This window comes from Sinohyriopsis cumingii, chromosome 14, assembly GCF_028554795.1.
Source record: "Sinohyriopsis cumingii isolate HCF-2022 chromosome 14, ASM2855479v2, whole genome shotgun sequence".
Taxonomy (NCBI): Eukaryota; Metazoa; Mollusca; class Bivalvia; order Unionida; family Unionidae; genus Sinohyriopsis; species Sinohyriopsis cumingii.
Window position 1 is genome coordinate 49,447,591 of NC_142974.1, and position 26,309 is coordinate 49,473,899.

The 26,309-nt window shown below is 37.4% G+C and overlaps 1 protein-coding gene across 1 annotated transcript in view; it reads left to right on the plus strand.

Annotated features, from left to right (window-relative positions):
- Positions 1–1,537: 1,537 nt before the first annotated feature.
- Positions 1,538–26,309, plus strand: part of LOC149783753 (uncharacterized) — a 40,685-nt gene continuing 15,913 nt past the window's right edge. The window contains exons 1-2 of the mRNA XM_089932900.1: positions 1,538–2,650; positions 4,427–4,493. Of these exons, the coding sequence (XP_089789026.1) occupies positions 1,601–2,650; positions 4,427–4,493 (1,117 nt within the window). The 5' untranslated portion in view covers positions 1,538–1,600. The remainder of the gene's footprint in view (positions 2,651–4,426; positions 4,494–26,309) is intronic.

Below are 26,309 nucleotides of genomic sequence, written 5' to 3' on the forward strand. Positions count from 1 at the left end.
ATTAATTTGGTGTGCTGTACTTGTTATGGTCTTTCCCTGCTTGTCCTTTACGGGTCTCTCTGTTTTGCTGTACTTGCCGGACAGCTTCTTAGTAATGTCATACAGCTTCTTGATATTTCCACTTCCGGTCGCTTCTTCTGCCTCTGTTGCCATTCCTTCAACATAGTTTATCTTGTCTATCTTGATGCTTCTTTTCACTTCTCTGTGGGCGTCAGTGTACTCTTTTTGTACCTTTGCTTTTTCAGTTCTTGACCTCTCCTATACTGCTGCTTTTTCTATTTACGCACCTGGATAATACGCAATGTTTAGACTGAAATCCATTCTTTATGCTGGTACTTCATGGGGCCTAGTACTTCTTGGCATATTGATTTTACTGCCTCTTTAACTTTCTGCCATCTGTTGTTTGCATTGTCTTCCTCATCTGCAAGAAGCTCTTGTAGTACTTGGTACTTGTTTTTAAGCGTCAGTCTGTATTCTTCTTTAATATTTGCATCTTTCAATAGGCTGATTTTATATTTTGTTTTCTTCTCTTTTGGGCCCATCCAGTTCTTCTTCAGCTTAAGTTTCAACCTTGCGACAACTAAGTGGTGGTCAGATGCCACATCTGCTCCCCTCTTCGCCCTCACATCTTGCAGGGATCTTCTGAACTCTTGACTATGCACATGTGGTCAATCTGATTTTCTATGTTGGCCCCTGCAGCGGCCGCATCTATATCTTATCTACATTTGCTGGCGTAGTGTCCCCATTGTTAACAGTTGGTGCAGATTCTGTCATATATATATATATATATATATATATATATATATATATATATATATATATATATATATATATAATATTTATAATTGCTATGACGATGCATATCATTTATGACGTTACGTAATGACGTAATTGTTATTTTAAAATAAAAGACTTCATCCGTCTTCTTTCAAAACATTTCGTGCCGAAAAAGCATAAATGTGAAACTAGTCGCACACAGTTTTCGGCGTTTGTGTTGTTTTTTCTATCCCAAGTCTAACATGAAATAATAAACTACCACTACACCGGTTTTTGCTGCCAATATTGATTATGGTAAGGACCATGATGATGGTCACATTTTGTTATAATGCAAGACACAAAAATATACCTGGATGATGGAATTTATTACTATTTGTGTAAGGTCTTCAGAAAACCTTCAATTTCATTATGGCAGATCAATAAATGATTTAGGGTTATTTTCTCTGAAATGTCAAGTACGATATTCTTAAATATGATGCCAGGTCATGCATTAACAATAAACTCAATAATTTTGGTTTCTCAGTAATTTAGTAATGATACTATTTTATCTTGATCAGAAGCATAGAGATAATGACGACGATGACGATGATGATGACGAAGACGACGACGACGACGATGATCAGCATCATCGTCATAATCAAGAACGACGATAATAATATAATGATAATAATAATAAGAATAAGAAGAAGTACAATCCGGAATAGTGCCATACCTACCAAACACGTTATTGCTTCGACGAGCGTTTTAAGTACGGCCATTGGTTCGCATCGCGGATGTTAGGCCAGCTAGGTGCTGGGATTATTTATTTTGGTTTCTAGATCAGATGTGTGCTACAGAACTACTCAATCACACGATGGAACTTGCTGGAGAAAAAACATTTAAGTGTGAAGTTTGTTACAAAAGGTTCAGTGAGAGTGGATCTCTGAATAGGCACATGAGGATACATACTGGAGAAAAACCATTTAAGTGTGAAGTGTGTCGTAAAATGTTTAGACAGAGTGGAGATCTTACAATCCACATGAGAACACATACTGGAGAAAAACCATTTAAGTGTGAAGTATGTCGTAAATGTTTTAGTCGCATTGGAAATTTGAATGATCACATGAGGATACACACTGGTGAAAAACCATTTAAGTGTGAAGTATGTGATAAGATGTTTAGGATGAGAGGAGATCTGAATAAGCACATGATGATACATACTGGAGAAAAACCATATAAGTGTGAATTGTGCCATAAACGGTTTAGACTCAGCAGAATTTTGTATGAGCACATAAGGACACATACTGGTGAAAAACCATATAAGTGTGAAGTATGTGATAAAATGTTCAGCCAAAGTGCAAGTCTGAGTATGCACAGTAGAATACATACTGGAGAAAAACTATTTAAGTGTGAAGTGTGTGATAAAATGTTCAGCCGGAGCGGAACTCTGAATATGCACATCATGATACATACTGGAGAAAAACCATATAAGTGTGAAGTGTGTAATCAAAGGTTTAATCAGAGTGGAATTTTGGATGTGCACATGAGGACGCATACAGGTGAAAAACCATTCAAGTGTGAAGTATGTGATAAAAGGTTTAGTCAAAGTGCATCTCTAAATCTGCACACAAGGACACATACTGGAGAGAAACCATTTAAGTGTGAAATGTGTGATAAAAGGTTTAGCGATAGTAGAGCTTTGAATGTGCACATGAGGATACATACTGGAGAAAAACCATTTAAGTGTGAAATGTGTGACAAAAGGTTTAGACACAGTGGTAATCAGAATTTGCACATGAGGACACACACTGGTGAAAAACCATATAAGTGTAAAGTATGTGATGAAATGTTTTGCTTTAGTGGACATCTGAATCTGCACATGAGGATACATACTTGACAAACAACATTTAAGTGTGAAGTATGTGATAAAGCAGTTGAGAATGATATAATCTATAATACAAATAAGTCAGTATGCATGGTCTTTCAGCCAACTTCTTTCAAATTATCATCTCCTCCCCCTGTACATCTTAACAGCAATGCTCTTACGTATGTCAACAGTTTGGGTCATATTTTGAAATCAAATTGGTCGGATAATGAAGATATGATGAGACATCACCAATGTTTGTGTATTCGAACAAACATGCTTCTATGTAAATTTAAGAATTGTTCATTGAATATCAAAATTAGATTATTTAAATCTTATTGCATCACTATGTATTGTGCTCCTATGTGGACAAACTTTAGTGAACGTAAGAAAAGAAAATTAGTTATTGGTTATAATAATAGTTTTCATTTCTATTAGGTCTTCCCGGATGGATCAGTGCCTCCAACATGTTTGTAAATTATATTGTATTCAGCTTTGATGAAGCAATGAGAAAGTATGTATTCTCAATGATGACAACAATATATAGTAGTATTAATCTCTTTGGAACTATGACATTCATTTAAATTCTCATATGATTAGCAGATGGATCCAATTGCTCTTTAAAGGTGCGGCTTAATTTCATTCTTAATAATGCAGGGCGCAGCTAATTATGTAGGTGTATCTGTATACTTGTATGTATCATATGTATGTTTACAAGGTTTTTACTTTACATTTTAATTTAGACGTATGTACTATGTAGTCTGAAATAAAGAATTCTTATCTAATCTTTTAAAAGGTTTAGCTTGAGTATAACATGGATAAAGCAAATTAGCTCACATACTTGTGAAAAACCATTTAACCGTGAAGTATGTGAAAAAATGTTTTGTCAGATTGGACTTCGAGGTAAAATGTGTTCTATAGCTAATCCTATGCAATAAATACTTCAGATTTGAAATGTGTCATTTTCATTTCAAAATAATTATGGATCAGTGATCTATAATCCTATCTTCATTAAGTAGCAGTTGGAAGAAAACTGTCGGTTTTCCTTTCTAAATAAGTCAGATTATTGCAATTACTATAACTCCTGTAAAAGGACAGACAAATTAGCAGATGATTTTTTTAATTATCTGGATAATAATTTACATCAATCTATTACAACTATGCATTGAATAAAAGGAGCATCAGCAGCAGTATCTGTATGGTTGTGATGGATATAAAATGTATCCATTTATCGTGTACTCATAACAACTTCAAATATTACATTAGGGATTTACAAATATTCTCATGTGAAACATTTTCTTAGTGTACTTTTAAGATCCCTTAGGAAAAGGAAATGGTAATTTTCCATTGAAATACCATTAAAATGTAAAAATCTATTGATATCTCAATTCTCTGAGCCGCATCAAAACTTCATTCTTTCCAAAAAATCGCATTTAGCTACAATAGGAATTCAATTTAATTTTCACAATGATGTTTCAATGGTCTTTTTTTACTAAAAACACCATTTAAATTCTATTGAACTTCCATTTCTTTTCTGGGACCATTGATATTGCTATACAACACAAGAACTGTTGAATAATTTTTAGCAGACCATTTTTATTTACCAATGAAACCATGGTTCAACTGTATATCCAGGGATACTGTATCCATGCAGCACAAAGCTATGTAGAGAACTATATAAATAAATATGTAGTGGTGATTCATTGACATATAATTTGCTTATACATTCTACCAGAGACATATATCAGAGATCTTGGAGACACTTAATTACACGCATTTGGATACTAATTTTTTATCTGGTTGCAGAAAATCACCCATGCAGGAGTTCTCTGTACACACTTTTTGGTTGCAAACAGGAAACTTTTGCAGTGCAGTAAATATGTTTTAATCACTATGAAAAATGAAATAATACTTTTTTAAGTTTGTTGCTGACTTCCTTTGATCTAAGGTCATTGGCTTGCTTTGATGAAAGTCCATGTGTTATTGAAGGAGTTGCTAAGGCTCTCTTTGAAGGACCAAATAAATTCTCATTTGTTATTGCTTTGGCAACATCAAATAATTGTAGAACATTGAGAGAATATTTTTATTTGCTTAGTTTATATTGGTGCTTTAAAGGTAATCAATTTTCTTTGAAGTTGCATGAAAACTATTTTTACTGGTACATTTTTTAAAATTGCCTTCATCTTGTCAGCTGTAGTTATTTCTTGTTCCTGCCTTCAGAGGTGATCGATTGTAGCTAGTCAGTTGCATGGCAATTTTGTTCATGTTATAGCATAAAATACCATGGCCAGACATAATTGTAAGCAGATTCGATATAACAATGCACCGTTAGGGTGGTTTGTCAATATGAAACAATGATTTGCTTATGCAACAATAGATTCCAGTGCATTTTTATATCAGCGTTTGCGGCTTCCTGTCATGGTGCTTTTGAATTTCTTCACTCCAAACCCTAGACTGTATATCCAGTTTTTATCAGCCAAAAATGTTGTTGCCAAAAATATTACCAGATGGTATATTTTGTTGCTAGTAAGGAAATAAATTGCAATTTTTGATATTGGCAAAGCCCAACATGATCTCTGTTATTGTGTTCATATCTAATTATAGCCATATAAATATTGCATGCAACATAAAAATCAAGACACTTCAAAACTTGGACAAAATGCCATTTGCAAATTTGGATAAGTATTATAGGTTAAACGGAAAACTGAATAAGATTTGAATGAGATTCAGAACTGCTAAAGTTGCTTGGACTGATTGTTGGATGGGACAGTAGCCAAGTGTAAGAAAGTGTGTGATGCTTGACTTAGTGTTTGGAATAAAAAGTTTCCTTGGATTGAAAAAATTCATTCTGATGGACAAACCAGAGCTATATACCAGTGGTGTAAAGAATGTGGAAAATTAAACTCAATGGCAACTACTGGTTCTTCTAATCTGCAAAGTTTCACAATTTCTAGGCATTAAACAGACATCTAGAGACCACCAACGTGCTACTTAGTTATAAAATCATTGAACTGCACACTGACAGAAGCCTGTACAACTCTACTTCAAGAGTACAGAGATTTCCAGACTTTGCAGAAATAGCCTAAATTGTGTTGGTGTCACTGGTTACATCCATGGCATGCAAGAGAGACTTCAGTGGGTAGAACACAATAAAGACAAAGGGAAGGTCCAGAATAAAACATGAGACCATAATACAATTGATGCAAGTCAAAGAAGAGCGACCTAGTGTGGAGGAATATGATCCAAAGCCAAGCATTAGAAAATTTTTTTAAATGCAACATAGACAAAAGTGAATTATGTTGTAGTTAAAGAATATAATATTTGTACATTATATCAATTTTAATACATAGTTACAAATAAATAAAACTGACAGAGTCTTGAGTCTGTTTATTCATGACATTTTAATGGACATTTCGCTACTTCTGGGAGGGGACTGCAACTTTTTACCAAGTTCAGAGTCCAGGACTCCTAGTTTTGAAATCCTATTGAGTCATATATATATATATAATATATATTATATAAAATTATATATACCTGTATTACTAATTTGTATGCATTATACATGCATGTCTTAATGACAATATACAATGGAGATAGGGTACTAATTAGAATGTTAAAGTGTAACTCAAGCACAAAAAATTCACATGTCATATGATTAAAATTTGCTTGTTATGACATAGATTAAGGTTTTTGATGCAATTAAATATAGTACATATATGGCACAAACAGCTGTTGTGACAATATAGATATACACAGATGCACACACAGAGAAAAGCGAGAAATATGTTATATCTTCATTCATCAAACAAGAAAATTTCTCAATCATGATCATGTTTTGCATTGGGCATGCAAAGTTTTCTCCATCTATTTCAACAAAGTTGTTAACATTAACAATCGAAGATAATGGAATTGCTATTTATTCACACAAAGATGAGTCAGTAACATACCAAACAGGTCCTGTGACTTAACTTTGGTGAATGGCTTATATAAGTGCCAAATTCGCACTTGTAAATCCATCCCAATTTCTGAACTTGTGACTGTATAAAACAAATAACACAAGAAAAATGAGCAGACTCATTTAGTGAATTGGTTATGATATCTTGTCTTTTTTCCTTAAGCCAGGAATATTCTTTGCCATAAACACTAAGCCCGTGTTTATACATGTTAACATCCTTGACAGTTATTCCAAATGAAGACACCACACCAAACTCTCGGTCAGTTAAATCCGCTGAATGAGGCGTATTCCATCTGTAACAATAAAACTGGGTCGGAGTTTCAGATTCACAACAGAACACTTTTGACGATGATATAAATACAATGTTTAATAATGGATGACTTGAATAAGCAACTAATTATGAAAATATGCATGCATATATAATCTAAATATTGGATTTAATTAACATAAGAACGCACAGACTTAATGATGAAAAATACAAATAAAAAATACAAATAAATTAATTTAGCAAACATAAAGACAAGGGGTGAATGGTTCCCAACGATTTGGTAATGAAACGATGGATATAGTTTACTCTGGTAGTAAACGATTTAAAATTTTATTCATGTAGTAAAATGCTTTCACTCGGGTAACGAAATTGTGGTGATAAAAAAATGGGACAGATACACAACTTATCTTTACAGTCCTGAAAGATACTCTGGGTTTTACGAACCCCAAAAATTAGCCCACGGCTAACAAATTACATGTACGGAGATACACTCCGTCATCAGTACACTGTTTAAGCTCCACGGCTGCTTCAATTCAGCTTCACAGCTGCTACAGACTAGTAACACTTCGAGACACTCGGAACACTCCGAACATTGGACCCTCCGGACATTAGACCCTCTGGACATTCTGGGCATTAGACATTCTGGTCACTTCAGACACATACACTGGTCACTCCAGACAGACACAAACAGAGACACTCTGGTCACTCCAGACACAGAGACTCTGGTCACAGACAGCTGAAAATATATCCAATACCGTGTACCATACAGGACACGGGCATAATAACGTAATGACAGTATACACGGTAAGTTATATAGATTAAATTATCAGCACATTAATTACAAAATGACAGGTTCAAAAATAAACCTATTCCTGCTCGATAAGAATCCTACTATATTAAACAGTTCTAAAAAAAAATGTAGCTTTACATTACTAATATAAATCCCTTGCTATGTTGAAAACGAGAATAGAACTATGTGTATTATAGTGCGTAAACCAAAGCTGCATAGCAAACATACAAAAATGAACGTAGTAATACAGTAGTTATAACTTATAGACTAGAAATTAATAAACTTACATACCTCTAAAGCTGAATATGTGCAAGTCCTTGAAGCGACTGTTGGCACTTCTGGTTCCCGTCCCAGCACATACAGCTGGTAAGGGCACAAATGTGGCACCCTTATTTAGCCAAAACGAAGTGTGTAGGTGTATGTTTCCCTGTCCACCCAATTGTATTGTTTGTGTTTTTGTTTTTGGTTAGTTGAAGAATTTTGTAAGGGTTTATTTCAGTTTTTTTTCGTCTAATTTCTAAGTTTCTTTATCCCGGTATAGGCTGGGTGACGAAGTCCTTCCCTATGCCTGGACTGGCAATGGGTCTGGGTTAAGATCATCCGAGCCTGGAACTTAGGTTGATACTAACCACCCCCATGAAACCATTCAAGTCTCAGGGTTGGTTTCCCTCCCTTTTGATGTGGGTATTATATCTTCGTGTGGTGACTTTGCCAGAGTCACTTTTGTCCATATGTGGTGCTTGGTTGTGAGTGTATTGTTATTGCTCCCAGTTTATATGTTGGACAGCACTATTTAGGTCAAATTCATGTTGGTTTTATTACCTGTGTAATCCTTTTGTGTATAATTTGAAAGATGATTATTATTGCCGAAACAGTGTATTTTTTATTAAGTTATTGAGGTGTGAGTATTTTTGTTTCTGTGTATATGAGTGTTTTTTTGTTGTTGTTTAATTAGTTGTTTGTATACCTTGGTATACTGTTTTCCAATCTGTGTTAATTAGCTTTTTTGTACCTTAGCGCTATTCTCAAGTCATATTAAGATTTATAAAATATGGTCATTTAGTAAGTAATCAGGTATTATTTATTGGTATAATTCATCTGTTGTCCCGGTTTGTACTCATTCTCCTTTCGGTTAGTCTCGTTCAGGTCTCGCTGGCGGCGTAGGTTGTAGAAGCCGTTGTTAGCCATTATACATGATAGTCTTTTCTTCCCTTGTGTCGATTTTATTTTTCTGCACGGTTTATCGTTCCCCTCTGCTTGTGTGTTGTTAATAGTTTATTTGTGATGCTGTGTATAGTTCCGTTACAGAGTCTTCGTTACTGGCTATACCTCTAGGAGGTACTATCCAAATCGTTTTGTTTAGTATTGATTTAGCTTTATTTCATATAGTCAGTACGTGTCCTCATTCGATGTTCATTTTCATTCCATAATAATTGTTTTTCGTTATAAAAAAACATTGAACATATGTAGTCCGTGTTTATTATTTTGTTATTAGGTTTTTATTATTAATAATATCCATGTGTGAGTAAAGTCCCATTTCCAAGTCGTCATTGGTTGTATCAGTACATTTTAAGTGGGATTTTTTTTTTTGTTAATAGTATCCATGCATAGGTAAATTCCATGTTCATTTCAGAATCCAAGTCCATTTCCCAGTCGTCGGTATTTTTGGCAGTCCATTTTGTTTAAGTGGTATTTTGGTTAATAATATCCATGCGTATGTAAAGTCCATGTTCACTTCAGAATCCAAATCCATTTTCAAGTCGTTGTTTTTGGCAGTCCATTTTGTTTAAATGTTTTTTTTTTAAATAAATAATATCCATGCGTAGGTAAAGTCAATGTTCACTTTAGAATCCAAGCCCATTTCCAATTCGTCGCTATTTTTGGCAGTCCATTTTGTTTAAGTGGTTTTTTTTGTTAATAATATCCATGTTCATTTCAGAGTCAAAATCCATTTCCAAGTCGTCATTATTTTTAGATGTCCGTTTTGTTTTAGTGGGTTATTTAGTAAATGATATCCATCTGTGGATTGTAGTCCCGTAATCATAAATCGTTGTCCGTGTTCATGTCCGTTCGATGTGATCCTATTCATTTCTGTTTGCCTGGAGTAGGCAGCTGCATCATTTCTTGGCTCCCTTGCTACCGGCAGCCTGTTCAGGTGGCATTTTCAATGTATGCACAAGAATGAATCGCAAGTCCTTGAAGCTTTGTTGACACCTCTTAGCCTCATCCCAACACATCTGGTTGGTTAAGACTTGGAAGTGACACCCTGTTTTCCAACAAGTGTTATGTGTTATGGGTTATAAATGTTGTTGTCTCCAAAAATAATAAATATAAATAGCAGAATTTTGCATGGTTGCTCTTTGTTTTGTTCATCATATTATTGAGTTTTGGTTATCCCATATAAGTTTCGGGCATATACTCTCTTCGCTCTGCCTGGGCTGGCAGTGGGCCTGATTTATATTCCTCCATACTTAGAACTTTGGAGAGTACTAGCCCCTTCAAAGACTTTAAGTCCAGAGGTAGTTTTCTTCTCCTTATCCCCATAATGTTCTGTTTAAAATAGTGACTCTGCCAGAGTCTAATTGTCCAGTGTGTGTTGTTGATGGCGTATGTGTTGTTGAAGCAGACTGCCGGAATTTAACACTTGATCAGATTTCCGGGTCATTTTTTAACGGATATTGTTTTAAGTTATGCATACATGGGTTTATGAATCGTCAATAAGGAAATGCTTAGTATGTATAAAATCAACAAAAGCAATGTAATGCAGTACATGCAGTAATGAAATTATGAATATAGTTATCTTCCATATTTGAAATGGATATAATGTAATTTTGTTTGTACTTCACCTGCTGCGTTCCATCAAACAATCAATAACCCTCTTCGAGCCTTAACCAAACAAAATCAACCATGGAATGGAGTGAAAAACGATAAAGCGTTTGAAAAACTCAAAACAGAATTTAATAAAATAACGCAATAATAGCGTAATTCGATCCTCATAAGGAAACGCAATTACTTGTACATGCAATTCCTGTCGGTCTAGGCACATTATTCACTAACAATGGAAAGATTATTGCCTACGCCTGTAGAGCACTTTCAGATGTAGAACAACATTTAAAGAAAGACATCAGAGTAGTATATTGGGAAGATAGGGCGACAATGGGAATTAGCATTACAAACCACCCTGGGACGATATGGCGACAAGAGTTATAGCGACAATGGGAATTACCATTACAAGGTCCCGTGGGACGATATAGCGACAAGTACTTTGAAGTACAACCTGGGCCTGTATAGCGTCACGGGAAAATAAACAAAGGAATATATCATGGGTCTGCCTAGCGTCAAGGGGAAATAAACATGGCAATATATCGTGGATTATAAACACTGATACCACATTTAAAAAATAATTATTTTTTTGGAGGGTTAGGCATGAAAGTTATTTGGTTCTTCTGCTTTTTCTTCTTCTACTTTCTCCATTTCTTTATCCATCTCCTAAATTTTCCCAATATTCCTTTCTTTTTGTGTTCCGACTCAGTAACCCAGTCTGGATGACCTATCGCTCTACATTTCTCCTGGACATTCATCCAGTTTTTGTTCATTCTCTCAAATGCTTCTTTTTTCTTTCTGTTCTCTTGTTCTTTCCTCTCTTTTGCCCATGTGTATTTAACGTTCTTGACTTCTTCTTCCAAGAAACTTTTCATAATTTATTCTGCTTTATGGACTTGGTCCCGTCCCCTTTTGACAAAAGCCCACTCTGTCAAATTGAAGATATCGTCCAACAAACAAAAAAAACCTGACCTTGATAACAATTTCAAGGGACTGCTTCAATGTTCCGACTCTTACATATTCAGGCGAGATGAAACCTCTCAACTTCTTTACCTCTTCTTTTATCATCCCTTCAATGTTCTCCCTGGCTATTTTCAGATTGTTTGCAAAGTCCAAGCGGCCTGGGAACTTCCATTCTCTTTCAAGTCTTTCCACTACATACTCCGGATCTATCATCCAATGCCAACTCTCCTTCAACTGGTTAAACAAGTCAGATACTGCTACCATCTTTTTTTCGCTTATTCCGTAGAATGGCGCGAATGACGGGCCTTTTTTACATTTATATCTAAAGCACGGACGTGAAGGAAAACATCCCCTACTTTTGTCTTCTCATATTATCTACTATTCACACAAAGGTAATGAGACAAAAACCTAACCACATTATATACTATCCACACACGCAGAGATGCCAAATCAAACCCCAAAATCCACAATCCACACACGCCAAGAAGCAGAAACAAACCCACCATTTACTATCCACACACGCAGAGATGCCAAATCAAACCCCGAAATTTACCATCCACACACGGAAGAAGCTAACAACATAACCACAATCTACTATCCACACACGCTGAGAAGCAGAAACATAACCAAAATATTCTGTCCACACACGCTGAGAAGCCAAATCAAACCCAAAATGTACCATTCACACACGTCAAGAAGCAGAAACAAACGCACCATTTACTATCCACACACACAGAGATGCCAAATTAAACACAAAATCTACTATCCACATACGCAGAGAAGTCAAATCAGACCCAAACTCTACTATCCACACACGGGGAGAAGACAACTTAAACCCTAACTATGCTATTCACACACACCGGGAAGCAAAAACAAAACCCAATTATACTATTAACACAAAAGGAAAGTTAAACAACCACACACTCTACTATCCACACAAACCTACGTGAGCGCTTACAAACCCCAATAATCTACTATCCACACACGAAGAAGCAGAAATATAACAATAATATACTATCCACACACGCTGAGAAGCCAAACCATAACCACAATCTATTATCCACACACGCCGAAAAGCCAAAACATAACCACAATCTACTATCCACACACGAGAAGAAGGCAAATCAAACCCAAAATTTACCATTCACAGACGTCAAGAAGCAGAAACAAACCCACCATTTACTATCCACACACGCAGAGATGCCAAATCAAACCCCAAAATCTACCATCCACACACGGGAGAAGCTAACAGCATAACCACAATCTACTATCCACACACGGAGAAGCAGAAACATAACCATAACACACTATCCACACACGCTGAGAAGCCAAAACATAACCACAATATACTATTCACACATGAGAAGAAGCCAAATCAAACCCAAAATTTACCATTCACACACGTCAAGAAGCAGAAACAAGCCCACCATTTACTACCCACACACGCAGAGATGCCAAATCAAACCCCAAAATCTATCATCCACATACATACATAACCACAATCTACTATCCACACACGGAAAAGCAGAAACTTAACCATAATATACTATCCATACACGTGAAGGTCTAAAAAACCATGCTCTCTACTATCTACACAAACGTACTTCAGCGCATACAAAACCAAATAATCTATCATTCACACAAACGTACTTGAGCGCTTACAAACACATTAACACACACACACACACACACACACACACACACACAATTACACCTGGAAAGGAGGGAGTGTTTATATAAACACTACTCCACATTCTCACATTGGTAAATTGAATAGTGTTTCTTTTCTAGAGTTTTTAGTTAGCCCTGAAAAGGGCTGTTTTTGGAACTCCACATACACCTGTTAGTGAAGGCACCTTCCAGGTCTTGCTCACAAATACATCTTCTGATCCAGTAATTATCCCAGTTGACTGTAGTAGATGGGAGTGCAGAGGCTTGATGATTGGCCTCAGCACCCCAATCTTCTGTCTCTGGGATAATATAAACTTCCCTCTCTCTTCTTCTATGTCGCAGTCTAGGATGTTGTGGCCTCCTTATTTCTTCTTCCCAGCTTTCAGTTGGGAGAATCACAGGTAATTGTACTACTGGTGGAAGAGTCTGTGGCTGTGGTTGACGTTGTGGTACTGTTACTGTTGTTTGTGGAGGCGTCCTCGCCTCAGGTTTCACCTCACACTTAGGTCTCATCATAGGGTAAGACCTGATCCCTCTCTTCTTTTCCTCCTCTTCTTTCTTTCTTCTCTGCTTCTCCTCCTCTTTCATTCTTCCTTCTTCTACAATGGCCTCCGCTGCCAGCTCATTCAGGAGGCGCCTGGCATATTACAGGTGCATCTGGAGTTCCAACAGTTTGCTTATTCTGCTACTCATTCTTCACTGATGTCTTGTCTACAATGGGTAGCCAGACTGACGAGTGTTTCCGTATATATACTTGAAGCACGGACGTGAAGGAAAACATCCCCTAAGACCCAAATCTTACATTACCTATATGATTACCGAAGAAGAAAAAAACAAGAAAAAAAGAACGCTCGGACCTGAAAGAAACACTCACTTTCTTCTACTAATAATTAATTATTCAACATTCCAAAAGGAAATCAGACAGGAACCTCATATCGGTATGCATAAACTTTGAAAAGGCATTCGACCTAGTGTGGACTAAATGCTTATTAGCCAAATTAATTCACTACGCCATAACAGGCCGAATGTACAACTTCATCGAATACTTTCTAACGAACCGCAAGATAATAATCAGAGTCGGTGACACTCACTCTGATTTACAACCCTTAGAAAACGGAACTCCACAAGGGAGTGTACTCAGTCCCACTCTGTTCAACCTCATGATCAATGACCTAGATAAGAAATTGGCATCTAACCTAACTGAAATATCGCAATTTGCGAACGATAGTGGAATATGGAGAGGAAGAAACCCCTCCAACCACAAAATAATTAAAGACTTACAAGATAGCTTAAACAACATAGGAAAGTGGGCTGACAAACGGGGTTTCAAACTAGCACACGATAAAACTATAGCCGTAATATTTACCTCAAAACGTAAAATAAACAAGCATCTCCCTACACTGACAATACAAAATCATGAAATTAAGTACAAAAAATTAAGCACGATTCCTGGGAATGTATTAAGCTGGGAACATCACATCAAATAATTAATTAAAAGATGTAATAGGGACCTCAACCTCCGCAAAAACCGTAAAGGAACCGACTGGGGATCCAATCAAGAAACATTGCTGACCCTATACAGGGCACTGATTAGATCCAAACTAGACTACGGATGCCAAATATACAACTCAGTACCTAAACAGCATCTTAAAAAACTAGACAATATACAAAGAAAAGCCCTCATTACAATCACTGGCGCTCTACCATCAACATCTCTAGCAGAACTCCTAGTACTAACCAGAGAACTCCCGCTCTGTCTCCGACGACAAGAACTGATTCTAAGATACGCAGCCAGATTAACATCCCACTCAAATTCCCACCCCACCAGAATAGCGATAGAACAATGTGACAAACCATTTAGCAATAAACTGCAACACCTAACCCCTACAGGGAAATTAGTGAACGAACTTATAGAACAACTCTACATTGGAAACCTCAAACATAAAACAAACAAGCACTTCGGAACCGAACCTTGGACCAACGAAGAGCCAAAAATCAATATCTCCCTCACCAAATATGGCAATAAAAAGGATCAAGAACATCAATTACACACCATCGCAACAGAAGAAATTAACACCAACTACTCAAATTTCCTTAAGATATACACTGATGGATCAAAAACTAAAGGACCAGACAAAACGGCAGCCGCATTTGTCATCCCTGAATTAAACATCAAAGTAGGACATAGACTACCCGACCACTGCTCAATATATACGGCAGAATTCTGGGCCATAAAAGAAGCACTTAAATGGGTCGAGACTAACAACACTCGGATGACAGTAATTATAAACGTCATCTCCTCATTACTTAACAACAATACCAAATACGGAGAAAATTTTCTGAAACAAACCAACTTAAAGCTAAAAAGCTTAAACAACAATAAACAGCACATAGAATTCCTATGGATTCCATTCCATATAAATATACCAGGCAATGACCTAGCAGATTCATTAGCTAAACAAAAACTTAACGAACCTAGCCACGTCCAGTTAGACTACAGTGTTAGCGAAATATACAGCCTAACAACATCATTAATGACAAAGAAAATGGCAGCAAAAAATGGATTGACAGTACCCAAGGTAGGAAACTTTACAACATCATTAATGAAGTCAAAAGAAACAGGAAACCACCCGTACTCCAAAGTAAAGATCAAAAGATAATTAATAGAATATATACAGGTCAAACCAAACTGGCTACCAGTTATGACAAGCACATAGGACCCTTCCCACACAATCATAATTGCTATTACCGCCGGGTCCCGGAGGACCTACAGCACATATTCAATGTATGCCTTAAATTTAAAAAAGAAAGAAAATGTTCAAAACAGATAAAAACAAAATAGGATCCCCAGTTACCTTCCCAGAAATCCTAAACAAATCCAACCCTAACCAGAACAGTACCTATACAAATATAATAACCTACTTACGTAAAACAGGTTTAGATAAAAAAATATAATAGCCAATCATCGATATATCAATAACTAGTAAAATAAGGAAAACTCAATAGGGACCAACCAGATTAGACATCCTTGAACCCTCTTAGAAGGTTCGAGTAATCGACAAAGATATCTATCTGGGACTAAAATAATTCTGATCATTTAACTTCCCATAGGGCACAATTAAACTATATATCAAAACCTATTTATTTATTTTTTAAATGAAAAAAAAAACAATTTTATCATACAAAAATACTATAAAAATACTATAAAAAAATAAAATTAATGACTATTCTTATCCATTGACATAACAATACAAAACAAAATAAGGAAAACGCAATAGGGACCAACCAGATCAGATGTCCTTGATCCCTCTTAGAAGGTTCGAGTAATCGACAAGGATAACTATCTGGGACTAAACGTAATCTGACCAATTAATCACAAATAGAGAAAACACATATTAATACCTAAAAATAAAAGCATCATAATAATAAACAACATAAATAGGAATCAGGATAAATAGATAGAGGCTACCCAGATTTAAAGATAGGGAACCAACTTCATATAAAAGTTGGTTCCCTATCTTTATGTATATATATTGATCACGTAGAAAAATTACCGACCGGGTCAGAATTCAACGAGGGTCAAAATGTGATACTACATCTGGGTCGTTATTTAACAGGACATTTAAAATAGGGTCAGATTTTAACGTGAAATTTTGATCACGGTCGTTGAAAAATGACCCGGCGGGTCAGAATTCAACGAGGTTCAAAATTTAACACTACACCGGCTGAAAAGACTATTTCGTATTGTAAAGAAATGTACATACATTCGGTATTTATACACAGACAGTCTGTGCAATGTAGGCATTCGGTTCGTTCCATCGAAAGCACTCCGCACGTGCTGCATTGGATGAACCGAACTCACTATTTCGAAATACGACACAGTATCATAAATCACCCTCGGGTATCGTTGTACACAAAAAACAAAACCCGGAGTCCATGTATTCAATAAATAAAAGAGTTTAATTCTGTGACACCTGTTCACACGTAGTTTGTTTTAAATCACTTATAAAAGCCATTAAAAACAACACAGAAATTGAATTTAGTTAAAGTCTTGTCAGCTTGCCAGGCTCATAGATAAGATTATTATTGCCACGTTAACAGAGCTATGTAACACGTGCAGCAGACGATATGTAAAACGCAGACTGTCTGTTAAGCGGATGTCATGTATACAGTCCCACTAGTGCATTTCAAATGCATCGATACTGATAGACCGCTTGTTTAAAAATCGTGCAACGTACGCATGACACAAGTGCCCAGTAATTTTCCATTGAGGTCAAAATGGACGGTAACCAGTGCCAGTAATTTTCTATTGAGTTCAAAATGTAGCAGAGTGGGATAAAATCACGCATTGTAACGTAACAGTAATTTTCAATTGAGGTCACAATGAACGGCAGCCAGTGTCATTAATTTTCCATTGACATCAAAATGGACAGTAATCAGTGCCATTAATTTTCCACTGAGGTCTAAATGAACAACGACCGGTGCCTGAAATTTTCCATTGAGCTTATTATGGAGTCTTTGCATAACTTGAGATTGATCGGTACATATTCTTTCGCTATTTTTAGGCCTGGATTACAAGATGGGGTCTTGACGGGGGTGGGGGGTGGGGGACTGTCACGGTCAACGCCACATTTGTTTCGGTCGGTCTTCCCCCACCTGCTTCTCTCTCTCTCTCTCTCTCTCTCTCATATTGGGACCTTTTATTTTGATCCCAAGGTGCAAGAATTAAAAATGCAAACCTATTCATATGCCTTTCTCCCTCAACAGAACTGTCTGCGTGGGTTCGAGTCCAAGGCTCGGCTAGCGTGGGTACGTGGGAAAGCCTGCCAGTAGCTTCTCGTTGGTCGGTGGTTCTTCCCTGTGTTTTCCAGGGTTCTTCCTCCACCATTAATACTGGCCGCCATGTATAGCCTATCTTGTGCTGAAAAATGGCGTTAAACCCTAGAACAAGAACAAGAACAACAACAACCCTCAACAGAACAAAACTGGAAATAACGGTGAACTGACAACTTGGTGCAAACCAAAAAGCGACTGGACAAAATGGTAATTTTTTTCATACTCTGTACAGAATGGCAATGAGATTATACAGCCATAGGACATAATGGCAACGAGATTATTATACCATAGGACATAATTACAATGAGATTGTCCTTGCCATAGGACAGAATGGAAGTGAGGTTATAAGGCCTTATGGCCAAAATGGCGACGAGAATATACGGCCAGAAAATAGCAATATCATATTTTCGGATAGAAACGTTTATAGAAAATAAAGTGCATTGGATAGTAAATAATCCACAAATCAAATTGTCACAGGAAACGTCATAAAGTGTGAATCAAACCATATATTAAATGGAACTAAATATTAAAACAAAAGTATATACGTGAAGCGGTCGACCTACTTATTACAAGTTTTCTAGTAGCACGCCCAAAAAAAATCTTATTTAAAGACATTTATAAACAGAAGAGTTCCGTCTTCGACAGAGCTATCTGAACAAATGATATTGTAAAAGGTTTGTCATTGCTTGATACAAATTATGGTCTCTTTTCCATTTATGTGCATGTAACGTGGAATAGGGATAAGTTAACAACCTCGACTAAATCAAAACAATTTCATAACGTATTGGTATTGATTGCGTATTTGATGGGATTGTTACGACTGAAGTTTCTAAGAGTTTTTATGAAATGAAATTTTTATTGTACAACTTTCTCTTATCATTATCAATAAAATCGAATGTGTAGCATTTGAATAATACAGTACATGATTACTTCTTCATGGGATACTTCTTCTTCGCTTGTCCATCATGTCCGATGATGAAGCTAGTTGTGAAGCGCAGGATGACTACGCATGAGGCTGCTGAGCCCAAAGCTGGATGCACACATAATATTGCAGGATGGACATGTGAAGTCTACAGACATGATGTTCTGGCATGTGGCTATATGCGGTTTGTCTATAGTGTCTGTGAGGCGTTGATGGAGGTCATCATACTAATTCGACAGCAATGAGCGTGCGCCAGGTAAACCGGTCCATGAACGAGGCTTGCAGCCTGCTGCGTTGGATTCCGCACCATTTTCGGTTATACTTAAGGTTGTATTTGCACCTTTTCAAGGCGCGTTTTCGTGTCCGCTTTCCTTGCTTACGCTCACCATGGAAGTGCTGTCTCTGTATTTTAGTTTCTTCCATCCGAATGACGTGTCCAGACCATCTGATCTAGGCTTTCAGAAACCGTACCTCAGTACTTTGAACACATGCCCTGCTGAGGACTTCTAAGTTAGACACCTTTTATGTCATGATATGTGCACGATTGACCATAGTGACGCACATGGAGCTGCTCGAGAGAAGGCATGAGGTTTGTACTTGGAAAACCTGCCTACCCCAGAATGTTCACTCCCCTTATCTAGTAGTTGAATGACGAAATTACAGGAGAGGTCGTAGTCAATCTGGACTACTCAGAGGACTTTGGCGACTTGACCGGATTGAAGCAGGGCTGTGTGCATGCACCTTTATTGTTCAACCACTTCTTCACCAAAGTCCAACTCCATGAAGTGAAGGACCTAAACATTTGAGTCTACATCATCAAATCATCGCCTTGATGGATCCCTGCAAGAACACACTGGAAAGGCTGTTTTTTGAAGATCTGTTTACAGATAAATGTGCACTTATGATACACAAGAAAAACTACATACAGACCATCGTGAATACGTTCTTTCAAGCATCCAGGCCGTTTGGTCTGATAACAAACCTGGATAAAACAGACATACTCCTTCAGCCAGCTTCTTACGCAAACCCACCACAACCGACGATCGAGACTGAGGGAGCACAGCTCAAGAACGTGAAAAGCTTTACAGGCCTGGGAAGTACAATATTTCCAATAGGATTCGGACAGTGAAATCACAGCCAGGATTCGAAAGCATGCTAGATAAGCAACATGTGAGTTAAGAATTGCATATATCCGCAGTTGAGGTTCATATCATATGTGGCTGAAAATATTTAATAGCGTTAGGAAAAGCTTGGGTTCTGAAGTCATGTGGCGTGATATTTATCACTGTTCCTCCTAATAAACTATAATAATCGTCAGGAAAAGACTGCTGCTTATGGTGGCTAGTTTGTCGGAAAGAACAACGGTGCCGATCTGATGTCTAAAACAGGGCTGGCACATTGGCCATTTTGGAAAGCTTGTTGTCCAGTATCACCAATTTGCATGTTTTCGTTGGTACTTCGAACCACGAATTTAAATCCCCAACAACAAATAAGCCACGTAGGGTGACCCCCCCCCCTTTGCTTACAGTTTTTCCTTCGTATCGATTAACACAGCTACTATTATTTGATAAATCAAGGTCGGTCCTGTAATCTGGTAATTAAATATTAGCTTTTACTTGTGTCTAATTTTTTATTTTTTGAGCCTTTTGAAACAAGAATTATAAATTATTTTATATTGATTCAATGCACACGTTCGATAAAGTATCCGATAGCTGTAATTTTACACTCACTGCCTTAAATCAATAAGTGAGATAAGTATGGATAGGAAGCATAAGGTATTCAAACAAGAGTAATATTGAAAATGAACGAAAAAATAACATAAAATAACAGTATATGAAAATTAAATTTAATACTTTTTCAAGTCGATCCTTCATTCAAGCACAACTGTTGTTGAAATGTTTATGTCCTTCTGAAAGAACATTTTATTTTATCCATGCGTTTTAACCCAAAATAAGAACAATCTTGTAAAATTATATAATTATTTCTTGAAACACTATTATTAATGAAGAATTAGGTATATACACTACAGCAGAAAATTAAAGCTCACACTTTCACAGATTTTTCGACAAAGCTACTTTATCAACATCGTGTCAATCAAGTCTCACGGTACTCCCCAATGATTCTCAGGTAAATAATCCCCAAATTGCTGAACATAACAAGTCCAACTTTCTCAAATCCATCCAATCATTCACTCATTGTCGCGTGAGCTGCGATTATCCATTCAGCGTGAATTGGCTCGATTAATGAGGTTGCAAGGTTTACTAATTTTGTGCACTGATCGTCACCAGTAACATCATCTTTTTCTGTAATGGCGTCCATGACCTGTTTAGCATAATATTTGTGGAAGTGTGATTTTAATTCTTCGTTGTACTCTTTATTTACTGACAAATCTAGCGGTTGAAAACGTTCTGTACAGAAAGCAGGCACAAGCAAGCCAGGTAAGCAAGCGCCTGCGCCGTGTTCTCAGCTTCTGACGGGTTAGGAAGTCCAAAGTAGTTAAGTGGGATACCCTACGTACAATGGGAATTAGCATTACAGGGACCCCTGGGACACTCTACGTACAATGGAAATTTAACATGGCGAAAAATCGTGGGACACTCTACGTACAAGGGGAATTTAACATGGTCAAAAATCGTGGGTCACTCTACGTACAAGGGGAATTTAACATGGGGGAATAGAGTTTGGGTTTGTTTAGGGACAAGGGGAACTGAACATGGGATTTTTTTTTTTTTTAAATTTTTTTTAAATTTAAATTTAAATTTAGGCAATTGAAAGGCTATCTCTTTTCGAGAAATATGGCTGGCCCTGAAAAGGGCCTTTGGGTTTTCTTCTGCTTCTAGTTTCTTCTTTTTCTCCACCAAGTTCTTATTTTATCTCCAACACTCTTTCTCTTCTTTTCTTTCTTTTTTTTCTCCTGCTCTTCTTTCTTCTTCTCTTCCTCCTCTTCTTTCTTCCTCTTCTCATTTTCTTCTTCTTTTTCAATCTTTTCGTTCCATTTGCTTATTCTTATTCTTTCCTCTTCATCCTCCTTCTCCTCCTTTATCTCTTTCATGACACCACTAATCTTGTCCTTTACCTTTTTTAAGTTATTAATTTCCATCTTTACACGATGGGGACTATAGGAATAATGGTCTTCAACCAGTCTTATCAACATCTGCTCCATCATTCCTAAGTTGTCTAAAACGTCTTGTAATGTTTGTATTTTGTCCATTTGGTTAGAAGCCATCTTCTTTTTTGTTCTTTGCAGAATGGTTTGAACGACGAATACTGTGGGTTCTTATACTTAAAGCGCGTACGTGAAGGAAAAACATCCCCCTAAAACGTAAAAATGATCTTACCTAGATCATGGCCAAACAACGGCGGCCGTGAAGGAAAACATCCCCTACTTTTTCATTTCATATAATAAAACCCAAACTATACTCTCCACATACGCTAAGAAACAATAAACAAATCCATAATCTACTATCCACACAATCGTACGTGAGCGGGTACAAACACAAACACACAAACACAAACACACAAACACATACGCTAAGAAACAATAAACAAAATCCATAATCTACTATCCTCACAATCGTACGTGAGCGCTTACAAAACCCAAACTATACTCTCCACATACGCTAAGAAACAATAAACAAATCCATAATCTACTATCCACACAATCGTACGTGAGCGGGTACAAACACAAACACACAAACACAAACACACAAACACATACGCTAAGAAACAATAAACAAAATCCATAATCTACTATCCTCACAATCGTACGTGAGCGCTTACAAAACCCAAACTATACTCTTCACATACGCTAAGAAACAATAAACAAATCCATAATCTACTATCCACACAATCGTACGTGAGCGGGTACAAACACAAACACACAAACACAAACACACAAACACATACGCTAAGAAACAATAAACAAATCCATAATCTACTATCCACACAATCGTACGTGAGCGGTTACAAAACCCAAACTATACTCTCCACATACGCTAAGAAACAATAAACAAAATCCATAATCTACTATCCACACAATCGTACGTGAGTGGTTACAGAACCCTAATTATACTCTTCACCTACGCTAAGAAACAATAAAGAAACCCATAATCTACTATTCCCACAAACATACCTTAGCTCTTACAAGCACCAACACACAAACACATACCCTCACACTATCTTAGAAAAGAGTTAGTGTTTATATTCACACTACTCTACTTACACATTGGCAAATTGATGGTTATTTCTTTTCTAGAGTATTGGGTAGCCCTGAAAAGGGCTGTTTTTTTGGAACTTCATGGACACCTGGTTAATGGTGGCACCTTCCAGGCCTGGCGCCACATACACATCTTATCCCCCAGTTACTTTTTACTTTTTTGGGGGAGAGAGCAGAGGCAGGATATGTCGCTTCAGAATCCCAATTTTCGCTCTCTGGGATTCTGAAATTTATTCTTCTTCTCTTCTTTTCCTTCTCCTCCTCCTCTTCTTTGTTTCTTCTCTCCTCCTCTTTGTATCTTCTTTCCTCTTCTTCTTCTTCTTTATATCTTCTCTCCTCCTCTTCTTTTTTTCTTCTTTCCTCCTCCTCTCTTATCCTTCCCTCCTCCACAATGGCTTCCGCGGCCAGTTCATTCAACAGGCGCCTGGCATATTCCAGATGCACATGAAGTTCCAACAGTTTAGACAGTCTCGTGTTCATTTTTGGTGTTGATCAATCAACAAGGGTAGCTAGACTGCCCAGCGAGTTTCAATTTATAGTGAAAGCGCGGACGTGAAGGAAAACATCCCCCTAAAAAACATAAAATTGATGTTACCTACATCATGACCAAAAACAACAACGCGCGGACCTAAAAGAAACACTCACTCACTTTTTTATGCTACCCATCACTATTTTAAAATTTTTTATAAATCACTTCAATAGACTATCCACATACGCAAAGCAATCCAATCTAACTCCAAATATACACCTCAAACACCAAAAAAAAAACATCATTTTAATCTACTATCCATACCAACTTACTTAACCACTTACAAACACAAACACACAAACACATACCCTCACAATTTTTAAAAAAGAGTTAGTGTTTATTTTCACACTACTCTACCTACACACATTGGCAAATCGATCGTTATTTCTTTTCTAGAGTATTGGGGTAGCCCTGAAAAGGGCTGTTTTTTTGTTTCCTATGGCATTCTTTTTTTAGTTTCTAAGAATGCGATGTCCTCTGAGGATAGACTTTCTGGCGATAGGTCTGCTTCTTCGGAAAGAAAAGAAGAACTCTTTGGTGTCGATACGGCAATCGACAAAGCCTCTGTCAGGTTCAGGTTGCTGCCGCTGCTGCTCTTGTTGTTGTTGTTGTTGATGCTGTCTCTGAAGTCTGTACTTCTCTGTCCATTCTTCTTTTTCCCTGTTCATTTCTTCTCTGAAGAGCTCTTCTATCAGGTCTTCAGTGATTTTTAACATTCTCACATTCTCTATTTCTTCTGGCTTCGGTATCAGACTGTGTCTGACCCTATGCAAATTCACGTAGGCTTCGTTGAGTTTTGCTAGTTTGGAGCACATCTTCTTAGGAGGATGAGTCGACAATGGATGGTTAGACTGGAAACAACCCGGTTCTTAAAGTCAAAGCGCGGACGTGAAGGAAAACATCCCCCACACGGTTTTTGAGTCGCAACGTTTAGTGAGTGTCATGAGAGGGATAGTAAGAAATGAAAGAGCATCAATCCAACATTCTTATAGCTAAACAAAACACAAAGGCATTTTTTTCAAAACACAACATTTTTTATTCAAAAATCACTTAACACTAAACAACAACTCTAACATTTTTAACAATAATCCAACAATATAACATCAAACAATATTTTTCAAAACACAACATTTTTTATTCAAAAATCACTTAACACTAAACAACAAGAACTCTAACATTTTTTAACAATAATCCAACACTAAAAGTTTCTCCACTAGGTAAAGAGGGATAACAGTCTTCCATGGTTTCTAGTAATCTAGGATGACTTCTCTCAAACTGTTGATTTCTATGGTATTATCGAATTCTGCATACAGGATGACGTTCACCGTTTCATCAGGGTCTCGGTCTTTAAACTGAATTTCCACACGAATCTGGCCGGATTTTATAGGGTGGAAATGTCCCTCGTCGCTGCCTTGGTCTGGAGTGAAATCGAAAGCCCACAAAGCGTAGCCTCCTGCATAATCCTCGTACGTAATACCGTGACTGGTATTGGTTCCTAACTGTCCGGTGGCTTCGTACAGGGACAAGTACGATCTCAAGTAATTCTTCTTGGTAAAGTCAGGTTCGAAAGGTCGGGTACACAAGGTCTTGCCATCGCGACTGACTTCGATTTTGGACACGCCAAAGTGTTGAAAGTAGAAAGGATTTTTTTCGGCAGCTCCGTTGAAGGCTGTATTCTCGACGATACCAACGATCAAACGTTTGGGTAACTGTCCTTGGAACAGATGATCTTCGATCATGGATCGCTGTCCCTTGGGAATGGTGAAGGTTTTCACTTCCACGCGTCGTATTGGATACTTGGCGGTCGTTCTACTCAACGTCTGACTGATGTCGTTTCCCACTTTAGGTAACACTTCCACACGGCGTACGTAGAGTCTGGCTTCTAGGATTTTGGTTTTGTAACCGTCACTATCAGCCATCAAATGGAAAGCGGCACTGCTACGATTCAGTCTCAGGCGGACATCCACCCCGTTCAGCAAGTACTTTTCTTGCAACCACATGTCCAAATGCAAAGGATCCATCAGTTCTAAACTTGTGTCGGCTCCCGTGATTCTCTTTCTTCGTTCTACAAATCCATCATTGTTGTCTTTCTTTTCATCAGTTTCCAATATTTCAAACTTGGTAGGTTCGTCAGCTTCCCATACCACACAGGCATTGAGATGAGTGTTCTTGGCATCTATTCCGTACGTCAAGAGATTTTCCAGGTAGGCACGATAAGGGTAAGTATCCATGCTGCTACTGACCAGTTTGTTATTCAAGTACAAGTCCACTCCACTGAACAAGGAATGCATGAAATTGTTGACGGGAGCTACTGCTTCATCGTCTATAGCACCTCCAGTCTTATCTAGAATTTTGACTTTCAGGTACAAGTAACTGCTATTCAGATCGATGTAATCTTCGGGCTGTCCTTTGATTTCAAACTCGATGGGAGCGGAATCGGTCAGTGAGGAGACGGGGTGAAATTCCACCCACTGGGATTCTTGCATCGTCATCATCGTGGGGGGCATGGCAAACAGGTCCAGTTCCGTCTTGGAACAAGCGCAAGATTCTCGGTGCATCATTTTTTGTCTCTTTTTTCTCAATAATCGAAAACGTCTAAGTCTCGAACGGTTCTTCTTTTCTTGGCCTTTCTCGCTTGAAGTCTGGTGAAAGGGTGTTTTCTTCGTCGTCTCTTTCTGCCTTGTCCTTGCTGAATGCCTGACTCGGTAGCGTGCAG